General features: G+C 30.8%; 1 protein-coding gene across 1 annotated transcript in view; it reads right to left on the bottom strand.

Annotated features, from left to right (window-relative positions):
- Window positions 1-12,448, bottom strand: part of LOC119671108 (glucose transporter type 1) — a 74,600-nt gene that overhangs the window by 24,696 nt on the left and 37,456 nt on the right. The window contains 2 exon segments of the mRNA XM_038081622.1: window positions 1,819-1,956; window positions 2,068-2,233. Coding sequence (XP_037937550.1) covers window positions 1,819-1,956; window positions 2,068-2,233 — 304 coding nt within the window.

Raw genomic sequence — 12,448 nt, 5'->3', positions numbered from 1 at the left:
AATAGGCAAACTTTGCAGACTTTGCTATAATCAGCGTAAAGATTTTTGTCAAGTCTTTGCTCAAAATTACATGACTTGGGACAACGAGTGGCTTGCCAAAGTGTTTTCAGTTGAAAATCGCTTTAATTTGAATGGATCTGATGGTTTTAAATAATATTTTTATGATATTCGAAAAGAAGAGCACTTCCTTTACCGTCGACATAACCGTGAGAAAGGTGTTATGGTATGGAATGCCATATCATATTATGGAACATGTAAGCTGCAAGTTGTGTTCTTTAAAATTAATGCAACGGATCACAAAGGTTTGCTCGGGAAAGCGTTTCCTGAGGTTAACAACATTATTGTGGACCATTGTAGTTGACTTTTCAGCAGGATAATGCCCTAATTCATACTACATAAACTTGGATTTAGCAGCAAAATGCGATTTTATTGAACTGGCCTGATTATTCTCCTGATCTAAATATAATCAAAAATGTATGGGAATAGCTGACAAAAAAATGTATAATGCTGGGAGATATTACGAGGACATACAGGCATAAACAGATGCCATCAACACAGCCTGCAGCGAAGTATCCTTAAATTACATCAAGGTATTATATGATTTTCCTCCTAATAGGTTGTATAAATTTATTTCCAAAAATAGTGACTCCACACATTATTAAAATAATTTAATTATGAACACTAATAATAAGTAAGCCGTAAAATTTATGAACATTTATATACCATGTCTTGAACATTAGTTTTTAGTTCTTGTCCCTATTCAAGTGCTGCATAAAAATATTCATTTTTGAAGAGCACGCAAAAAAAAAGTATTTAAAAAAAAAACTATATTAATTTGAAAAAGTTTTTTTTTCATTCAATACAAAATGAAATACCGAATATTAAAAAAATATTTGTTTATTAGTTTACTTTGTTTCTTTTAGTCATATATTTGTGTATACGTAATAAAATATTTGTCCCTATTCAAGTGCATGGCAGTATATGTGTGTTGTTTATGCACTTGAAAATTATCTGACCAATTTTGATTTTTAAGAATTATGCATATTATCGGTTGGGAAGTATGAAAAATCGCGAAGCTATTTAGAGATACATGTCAGAGAATTAAAAAAACTAATTTTTAATACTTCTTTAAATGGCGAATTATTCGCTTATATATACACTTAGGTTGACTTCAATATATAAACTTAAAAGTCCGTAGCAGAATTTAAAATTGATGTGTAAAATGAAGGATCAGATAGCCAGCGATTTCCTACCAACTGTCGGCACCTTACCATTGATCGTGTTAGTGAAAAAAAGACTGAGGTTTTTACTCTCGAAAAAAACACTCATTTTTGTAAAAAACAGTGGATGTAAAAAACTCATAAAAACTAAATACGCAAATAAAAACACAAAAATAAAATTAAGCAAAATAAATTTTATTTTTTTTAAATTTTGAATTTATAAAAATAATAAACTCTTATTTTAAATGAAATGAAATTAAAAAACTGATAGCAAAACATGAAGAAGCGGTCTGTATTGAAATGTCATCTTGTGGCAGATGCAACCACTCTAATCTGTTCTTTAAGATACACAGGACATAGGACACAGAGCACAGGTTAACTACAAATGTAATGAAAGCGTTCATAATTTGCCCGCATTATGCATTGGACATTACTCTCCCTATCCCTCTCCAGCGGTTGCATGTGCCACATAGTATGACATTTGAATTGTTCGTTTAACTGTTTACGTTTTTATAAATTTGAAATATTTTTGGTACATGAATATATATGAAATTTAAGTATTAATTACACAACATGGCAAATAATTTAAGCTACAAACTTGTTCTAAAAGTCTTAGCTTCCGTCTGTGCGTGTGTTCTTCCAGTCTGTCGACATATTCGCGCAGCTCCTCAATTTCCTCCTTGACTTGCTGCACTGTGTCCAATTCGTGTTTAATTGCGACCATGTCACGTTTAACCTGCAACATTTTAATTAATGCAAATTTTGAGAATTTAATTAATTATGAAATCTTAAGTTCTCAAGTTCTTATGTTCTTAAGTTCTTAAGTTATGTGTCAACTCATACTTACCTCGGATACTTCACTCTGACAACTCTCAACGGATTTTGTCAGCTCCTGCAGTTGTGTACGTATTTCGCACAAGGCGACTGTCGTCTCCAAGTGTCGATCGCCTCTTTGAAGCTCATCTAGTTTCGCTGATAAATTCATGCTCATCACGCTAACTTGCTTTTGCAAACTGTCATAAGCGTTCGTACGTGATGTTTGTTTTTGGCGAATGCATTTGCATGCGATTCCACGGTTTTGTTCAGTTCAGTTCAGTTCAATTCAATTCAGTTTAGTTTGGTGCATTACATGGTGGTTAGGATAACGTCAGGACCCAGATCCAAGCGACGAAAAACACCAAGTCAAAGTAGCGCGTTGTGGCATTTTGTTAAAAATCAATTCAAATGTACCAATCGCGTGACGTCACGTATCCAAACACACACACACAATTCATACATGGAAATAGTTATCAAAAAATAAGTTTAGCACACGTTGTATGGCATTTGACAGTGTGGCAGGATAGCATGATGGCAAGATGGCATGATGGCATAATGGCGGGATGGTGGGATGGTGGAGTTGTTAGTTTCGGAACAATCCAAACCCAATAGTGGCGTTGTAGTTAAGTAGCGTCACGCAAGTTTTCCGAATAATTCAGCAGTTTATGCACCAAAATATTCGTGAAAATGTTGCAAATGACATTTTTAGTTTATTTTGTTTGTTTTTTTTTTGGTTTTATTTTTTTTTATTTTTTTTTTGTTTGGAAAACGAGTAAAAAATGTTAAAGAAAATTTTTTAGTTGGATTTCGGTAAAGAGTTCTAGAATTGCTAGAAAATGCAATTTATTTTCATACTCGAACAAGAAATAAAGAAAAACTTAAGCAATTTTATTTATGATTTGTTGCATTAAAATTACAAGAATTTGCTATTTATTTAAAATATAACTTAAACTAAATAAAGTGAATTAAACTGAGACGAAACGAGAAAACGAAACGAAGGAAGTCGGAAATAAATTGTTCTTAACAGAAACAAGGAAAGGGTGAATGGGTGAATGGGTGAATGGGCGAATGGGTGCCGCTCCTGTTTAAGGACTTGCGCTGCGTGCACTCACTACAATGCAGACAAAAACCAACTTAAGTGCAAATGCTAAACTGAAAATGTGTAAATGGCAAGGATATGCAAAAAATTTATTGTTGAAATAAAACATAAATAAAAATTCAAAATTCAGTAAGAAAAATTTCAAATATTCCCAAAACGAAATAAATGTTGTGATGAATCCACGTTGAAGTAACATAAATATCCTCTTTATAAACTTAAATTAAGAAATAAAATTAAATAATTTTCTTACAGTGTATATATAGCATTACTTAAAATGGTTGAGCTGATGTGATTATAATGGAAATAAACTATGAATGATGATGAAGGATTATATACTCAAACCAGAACACCTCGTAGAAATATACAAGAACATTTTATAATTCATTAATATATTTTATTTGCATTAGCATGTTAAAAAGTGCAACTACAATTCAATTTTTTAAATTTCCAAAATTTTATTTAATCGAATCAGTAAGATAATACTTGGTTTCTAATTTTTACCTAAGAGGTATACTTAAACCAATTTGCCCATTCTATTGCCATATAAATCTCTGACTGTACAATCAAGGCTAAGATGAACCGCAAGCAGAGATCCTGTAACCAAGTAAGATGCTTTCTAAAGTAAGTCTCTAACATGTTTAATTTATATTTTGTGTGTGCTTTTCAATAACAAATTAGATAGCAAGCCCTTCAATAATCTTCCTCACAATTGCGGCGAGAGCTATTGAAGAGAATATTCAATCTGGCACAATTTATATATTCCAACTATTTTGAACAAATTTCTTCAGAATGCTTTATGTCACTATATATATTATGGGTGGCACAGATACACAAATGCAATGCATTGCATGTTGTTTGCGCATATAGAACAGTGTCTGATGGTGTAATCTATGTCATTACTAGAAAGCTTCCAGTAGACATGCAGACAGAAGAGCTAAACTGCGTTTACAATAGGCAAGGCGTGATATCAATATCATCAAAAATTTACTAAACATTCGTATTTACTTATTGAAAAACAGAAAAGGTAGGTGTAGTTATCCAGAGGACTCTGAAGGTTTTAAGACACATACCATCTCCCAGCGCAACATTACACATGAAATGAGCTACAGTAGTCTCAAATGGAATACAGTAAAAACATTTCCAACTCAAACCATACAGCGTCTTAAACATTTTGAGGAGGAGCACAAAGCGCTATCACAGCTCACATGACCAGGGAGGACGTCATTGAGGACGAGGACAGCTACTGTAACACAACTATAACGATGACATATAAAAACACACAAGCAAAAAATGTAGAGCCAATGACGATCGTCAGACATCTGAATGATATTAGTGCGTTAAAATCTTATGCTGTTAAACAAAAATATAACATAGTTTTTAAAATATCAGGCTTTAAAATTATGATAACCACCAAAAATAAATGTTTTTTGTTACTAATCGTTAATCTAGTTATTACAAAAATGGCATGTACTAGTCAGCGCTGGTGATCTTACAGATCAATATATTGACCTTTAATAACTATTCTTTCTATTCGTAAATGCACCTCTTATGCATATGCTCCGACTAGAAGTAACAATATAAGAATTTTAAATTCCTATACAAAACAGCATATATTTGATAATTCTATTTAGTATGTCGAGAATCATGCGTTTTCTATGCAAAGCTCTTAAATGTTTTAAAAAGATTTATAAGTTGTTATGTAGAAAATAAATAAGAAAAAAATTTTTATATTTTATAATTACTGATGACCGAAAATGCATATACAGGTATTACTATAACTCAAAATGAAGAGCAATGTGTGTATGACGTAGTGAATTAAACGCATCAACACCTAAATGCAACATTTTTACCAACAAGGTAATGAACTGATGAGGTCGGAAGGGGTGTGGTATACTATAAACTGCTGAAATAAAATAAGACTATACCTTTAAGGTCAGCTCAGATTAATGAGATTGGAATAAGATACGATATACATATTCCAATATTAGTTAATGAGTCCTTCCACACCCGCTGAGCTAGGGACAGTTGAATACTTCTGAAGATGCCGTAGAAAGGGTAAAAATATGAGCTGCCTTCAAAGATGAGCATATCTTCTAATTCGTTTTCATAAGATTCAATAATACTTTAAAACAAATAAAAGGTTTTAATAATTCATTAAAAGAAGATATTTAAATTTAAATAACAAAAGTTAGGCAAGTAATTTCAACAAATGCAAATTTATTTTATTCTGGATTTTTAATTTATTACTTGCAAATGAAGAACACAACTCTTAACCCTTTTTGCTTTGTCTCAACATATCCTTGGTGTTTTTTTATTAATGTATGCCGATCAAAAATTCATGTGTCAAAGGATAAAAAATTCAAAATGTTCTGAATGTTCCAAATGTTCTGTATGTTTTGCATGTGAAACGTATGAGCAACAGCCTGATTTGAACAGCAACCAACCCGCTTGGTTAGAGACTAGAGGCAGGGGAATTAACTTTCACTTGCAGCAGAATCCATATAGAATCCATATACATAACACATATGTATATATATGTGTGTGTCGTATATGCAAACAGCAGGAGGCGTAACAAAGCTTGTATTTGTTTGGTTGCCCATCAGCAGCAGCCGTTGAACGATTGAACAAAACAAAAACAAAAAGAAAAACAAAAGCAAATAACAATAAATGACAACAGTCACAATAGTCACAATAGTCATTGAGTAGTCACAATAAATGAAACAGCAGCTGCCTTAGCATGGGAACTGTAGCGAAGGGGGCTAACAATAGACATTACCATTTGCTACAATGGTAATATGACAATAACTGAATTCGATGATAAGGACATTATTTTAATAGCAAGTGCAGCATTGTTGTTGTTGTTGCATATTTAATATGTTCATCCTTGTTCCATTGAATCGAATGCTTCACATTTGCTCCATATATGTATATGTATGTGTATTGTACTATGGTTGTTGTATTTGTATTTGTTTCTAATCGTATTTCACGGGTATTTGCGTTTGCATAAAAGATTGATTCTGAGCTTCACATTTGGCAGGACCCGAGTTCGATTCCTGGTACTTGCAGTCTCAAAAATAATTATTTACGAATAATTAAATACAAGAATTATTTCCAAGACCACTGATGAAGGGTATTTGGCAATACTCGAAACAGCTGTATGGTCAGCCAAAAATTCAATTAATTAAAATAATTTAAAAAATAAATTTTTGTTGTTGTTTCACTTCTGTTCGAAAACCTCTTTATAAAAGATTACTTAATATCTATTGCAGCAATAACAACTGCAGCTATAAATTTTGCAACAACAATAAGAAATGCATTTGCTGAGATTTCCTTTCCGTCATTGTTTTTCAAAAGCGTCAACAACTTCTGCTTGAGATGTGAAGCAGCTGTTGAGAAGTTGAGAGGTTGAAAGTTCGACGCCAGCTTTTAACATTGGACTGTGCTGGACTCGGAAATATGAAATTTAAACTCTTTCGCATGGCACAAATAAATTCAACGTAAACTTTTTAAAACTTTGTAATTGAATAAAATATTTTTGATGTAACTTCGTCTTTAATGAAACAAAAGTGAAAGAAAATATATAACAGGAAATTTCCGACATTTGTTTGTCGTAACTTTATTTATTGTTATTTTATCTAAAACTCAAAATTATTAAAAGAAAGTTGCTGTAAAGAAAGTGTTATGCCACATTTCTTGAGAAACTGCTTGACATCACGAATTTTTAATGGTTTTTCTGTATGAGCAACTGCAACATTAGCGCAGCTGATAATGACTTCTATTGTCACAGAAACACAACAGAAACAGAAACAGAAACATTGTACGAGAACATCAATTCCATTTCAAATTTATCTTAAGGAGAAGTTTCAAAACAAAACCGCTGAAAGAGTTTTTGGTTTCTTCTTTTGAAGTAGCGAAATATGGATGACAGTTCACATTAAGACTGACAAACTCGAAGTCTATTCCGCAATATGTTACTTCTGACATATTGTGTAATGGTGCGTTGTGTTGTGTAATATGTTGCGTCTTCATTACAGTTTACAAGGTAATATAGAAATGTGCACATAATCATGAGCATTATCACTGCTGATGTCAACATTCTATCACCATTTCATTTTCATGCTTTCAAACTTTAGAACAATAGACGCAAAAGGCGGAATATATAACAATAAAGTTACACTATCCGTTCTAACCGAAATAATCATATTTCCATACATATTCAGCCAGCGCCCCAATGCCTGTTAAATAGCCGTTCCCCGTCTACCCGCTCATCAACGAGTAGTAATCATAAATATTATTTTTTAATGCATCCAAATACAATGCAAGCACATTGTTTACTTTGTTATTGTTCGAGCGCATCATTTGTATCTTAAGATGAAATGAGTTGTGGATAATGTTGTAGGTTAAAACAATGGCAACTTCAGTATGTACTGCTGCTGCTGCATTTTACAGAGCTAGTGCATCATCGCCAATACAAATCCTCTAACACACACATGGCTGCCTGTATGTAAACAGCAGAAATACAAAATGCATATCCGCACAATACACTACACTGCACTTGACTTTATTAATTTCTATTCATGTTAAGTAGTTGGGTACATGCTTCTGCATATCTATGTATTTAGGTAAATATTTAAAATAAGTACAGATATATCAGTATATATGAGTGTGTATATTTTATGAACAGATACTCAGATACTCGGATACTGAATCGGCATGATTTTGTGGAAGTTGCTGAAGCAAATATTTTGTTGAAAGTGTAAATTCTACTTAAGGCATCATTAAACATAAATACTCTCAGTTAATATAAAGGATCCATTACAATGTACTTGATAAAATTGGTTTCAGACCAAACAAAATAATTTAATTATTAGTTTTCACATATAAAAGAAATGAGTGAACAGAGGAATTTATTAAGACAATGTTAGATAATATTATGGTAGGTGTTTATGGTAATCTAAAATGGAAGAAGATTACGTTACACCTAATTATTGCATTAAACTAGTTTAAGCTAAAAGTAATCGATACTTTCTATTCAATTAAACTTGAAGGAAGCAGTGTTCTACAATAACGCTTTTGGAAATAGGTATTTTAATATTTGAAAATTAATTATTAAATACATTAAGAGAAGAAAAATTCACATTAAACACTTTTTATGCAAACGTTCAGGTCTGGCAGGCTACGGCATTAAACTTTGGCGGTCTATGATGGATATCCCAAAGGCTAACAAACATCCCACATATGCGACATAAAATAATAACTTTTTGGTTCGTGTTTGAAGTATTGGGCTTTATTTTATTCACGTTACAATAAAAATGTTCCAATAAAAATCTCTGAACAAAATGTCGAAATGCTTGAATATTTGTCTTCACTGGTTTCTCAATAAAGGAGCATTGCTAGCAATTGTAACTAAAGTACTTTAGAAGCACTTTCGGAGCAACTGAATAAACTGAAAGTGCCGCTAACATTACACAAACAAATAATGAACTTCTTCTGTATAGAACTGTTAAATACAAGATAGACAATAGAAGAATGATAAAGAAATATCTGCAAAGAACTTGACCTGTCTACAATAGAAAAACAGAGTCTTTTGATGCAATTGCTGACAGCTCACTATCGTTTAAAAAACTATTCCAGGCAATTAAATGACTGAACATTTTCTTCAGTTGTATCCTTTTGAAATACGTCTTAGAATATTTCCAAGGAAAAACATGCCTGTCAATAAAAGATAACTAAAATCCATTAAGCACCAACCTGCATTATTTTTTAGATCCAGATGCCCACAACTTCGGTTGTCAACCCAATGTCATGGAAACTTGACATTTTATCAAGTGTCCTAGATACTGAGTTGGCTCCACACGGAAATATCGTAGTAGCTATGGTTAACAGCTACAGTAACACAGGAATAGTGTCAGGATTTATGGTTTCACTCGATAGGCAGTTGCATTCTCTCAACTGGTTACAGTGATGTAAGAAACAGAAGAGGCTGCTATGAGCACCACTCCTCACCAAAGAGAAGGTTACATCCAAACGATAGCTTTTATTGTTATCAGTGTTTAAGGGGCACATTACTTAATACGTGTGTTTAGAGCATCATGTTATGTAGCCCGTATGGCAAGTAACCACGCAAACCAACTGGTACAAAGTCCCTCCAGATGTGAGGAAATTACTTATCATCTTTTTTGTCACTGTTCAACACATGTGCATATGTGTTGCTATAAACTTAATTTCTAGAGTATCTTAGTCATCTGTAAGATATGTCTATTAGAAGCATTTTATGAATCATCACAAGTTCAAAATGCTAGAAAATTTTCTAAATTTTATTTGACAACACATTGGTTTACAAAATTTGCAAAAGCATTCTTCTATGAACTAATTTTCTAGAGGATCTAAGTCAACTAAGATATTAACCTGAAAAACATCTTTTGATTCTTCATAGGTTCGAAATGCTATTAAACTCTCTATCATATATATATTCCTATTCCTTTTATATATATAAAAGTATGGTTTATATAAGAAACCAGACTTATAATAGTATACTCCTATGGACTAATTTTTTGGAGAACCTTAGTCAACTGCAAGACATTCCCTTAAAAAGCATCTTATTTTTCGTTAAGGAATAGAAAAGTTCGTAAAGTTTGTAGGGACTTTTATATTTTCGAAGCAGAAGATATAACTTTGACTTGATGAAGGCAAATATAATTTTTTTAATATATGTAGAGTTTTTGCCAGAGTTCATTGTTTATACCAAGCAGACTTGGTATAAACTATTATTTTAAATATGTATCTACACTCAGAAAAACTTGATTTTAACTAAATCTCATGTTGGTTCAACCATACCATATGTTGATTTTCATATCTTCTTTACCACATGAGTTGAAATCTTTCTAACAAAATGATCAGGTCAATTTAAATATGTTTCATAGTATGTGATTAGAGCATATTTTTCTGAGTTTACGAAGTGAGTGTTATATAAAATATATCTAATTAGTCAATTGGAAAGCTATTAAAATAGTTCCATACCATATTGTTATCAAACTGTGATTCTCTTAGTCACAAACATACTTGCACAGAAATTATTTATTATATATATGAATATAATGTTTTGTACCAATTTATTTGAATTATTTTATATAATGTATATATAAATATATATATGTAATTATATATATATATACAACCAAAAAACAATAAATCATTATACGTGTATTGCTCATTGTCTGTAGATTGAGGTGATATTTTGACGGTCTCAACCCATTTTTGATTTGTTAGAAGTAATTAACCAATTCCAGCGGAACCAATTGGCATTTATGACATTCACCAAACTTGCAAGCGCTATTATTTATTAATTAATAACCCTAAAAAATTTATTTATTCAAATAAAATATTTTAATATAGTCTTTTGTAAATTTATTTTTAATTTTTAATTAGTAATTTAAAATTTTAAATCAATTTATTTAATTATTTTTTTTTAATATTGTTTCGTTAAATAAAAATTATTTTATACAAATTTATAACACATTGTAAATAATTTATTTAATTAAAAATTTATACAAAAATTGAAAAATTCTCAACTAAAACTGAAATACGAAATACGAATTTATGTCAAATGTTATGTGGACGTGAACTCAAAGGCACAGCACAATGACTAGGAGGAAACCAAAGCAAAATAAATTTTTTGAAATTCCATGAAAATTGTATGACTAAAATTTTGGTGAAAGGCCACATTTGCCAATTAGTTTGGTTGGAAAGTTGTTAAGTTCATAAATTTCATAAATTTTCTACTGATTTTTTTCGAATTTTCATATCGAATTTGAATTTGAATTTAAATGCATAAATAATATCTGATTTTGAATACAAAATTTTTAACGCACAAACAAATACATCGATAAGGATAGAGATTTGAAGCTAGAAAACGGCAATGAAATGAAAAGGACTTTGTATAATGATTTTTGTTTTCATTTGTTGTTGTGAGTGGATGCACTTTCGTCTTTTGCACTTAATGACATGGAAGATTTGCGACACACTGGCTGTGTCACAGATCTGAATATGAGAATAGTTCAAGGTTTGATGATATGTTAGGTGGATGGTGGATGGTGAATGGTGCATGGTGAATGGTGAGAAGATATAAGTATAAGTATAAGTACAAGTATAACTAGAAAGAGTGTCAGGAGAAGTGCATACAAAACAGATTCAACGTGCAGATACTTTATAAAATATGCCAATGCAAAAATAAAAATGAAAACAAAATATGAATAAAGAATTGATTGCATAAAAAAATATCCATAAACATGCAACAGTTGAAGAATGAGAATGACTTTTGCATAAAATATTTTCAAACTTTTTTTGTATCTTTTGTGAGTGTTCAAATGTGAGTATCTGTGCGATTGTGCAAATGTTTTAAAGGGAATTAATGCACCTGTACAATTGCAGTTTCGGTGTGTCGTGTGTACTTTACTTCACAATTATGCTTTCAGTTTTAGTTACTGCTATTAAAAAGTTGCTAAAATTTCGTTTACGAAATTGTTGTGTTTAGCAATAATAATGACGTTCTTAATGACTTTAATGATTGCTTAAGTTACAATATATTTAAAATATTTGCTAATTTCTCTTAAAATCGTAAAGACCAATTTAAAATTTATAAATTTTTTATAAAATAAAAGGAATTACTAAAAGAAATTTTGTGCTTTAAAGTTATTTTAAGGAGAAGTGCATATAAATTTTACTAATTTTTTTAATTATTACTGATTTCTCCCCGCTACATACTTTCTCCAGGCAAATTTGATGTTGAAAAATTCTGCCACGAATTAAAAATGAAATTACATTCGTGAATTTCACGGCTTTTTTACAAATACTGCAGTGTTATTTGCTGTATTATTAATTGTCATGTAAATAAAATTAAAAAATTTAAAATTTAATTAAAAATATATATGTTAGTAATATTTCTATTTTTATTTTAAGCATTTGGTTAGCATTGAAATAATATGCAAATAGCTATGAAGCAGCGAATGAAGAGAGTATATATAAGAATATAAAAGCAGGTCATGCTACGTACATACATTTAACATATTTTGTGTATATTATATATGGTATTATGTATTTATATAATAATTTCATAATTTAAAAAAAAATTTATGATAATTTTTAAGTATTAATATTAAAAATGATTAAATTGTTGCTATTAAAATTTTAATATAAGCTTTTTTCGGCATGAAGTTGTCTAAACTTGGGTATATAAATCGTATATGTGTATGTTAAAAACCCACTAAAATTTTAAATAGATATTAAGATAGATATTCGTTATCGGAATTACCCA

Source organism: Teleopsis dalmanni, chromosome 1, assembly GCF_002237135.1.
Source record: "Teleopsis dalmanni isolate 2A chromosome 1, ASM223713v2, whole genome shotgun sequence".
In the NCBI taxonomy this organism is placed as follows: Eukaryota; Metazoa; Arthropoda; class Insecta; order Diptera; family Diopsidae; genus Teleopsis; species Teleopsis dalmanni.
The sequence above is the reverse complement of the archived record's forward strand: the minus strand, read 5'-3'. Positions and strand labels throughout refer to the sequence as shown.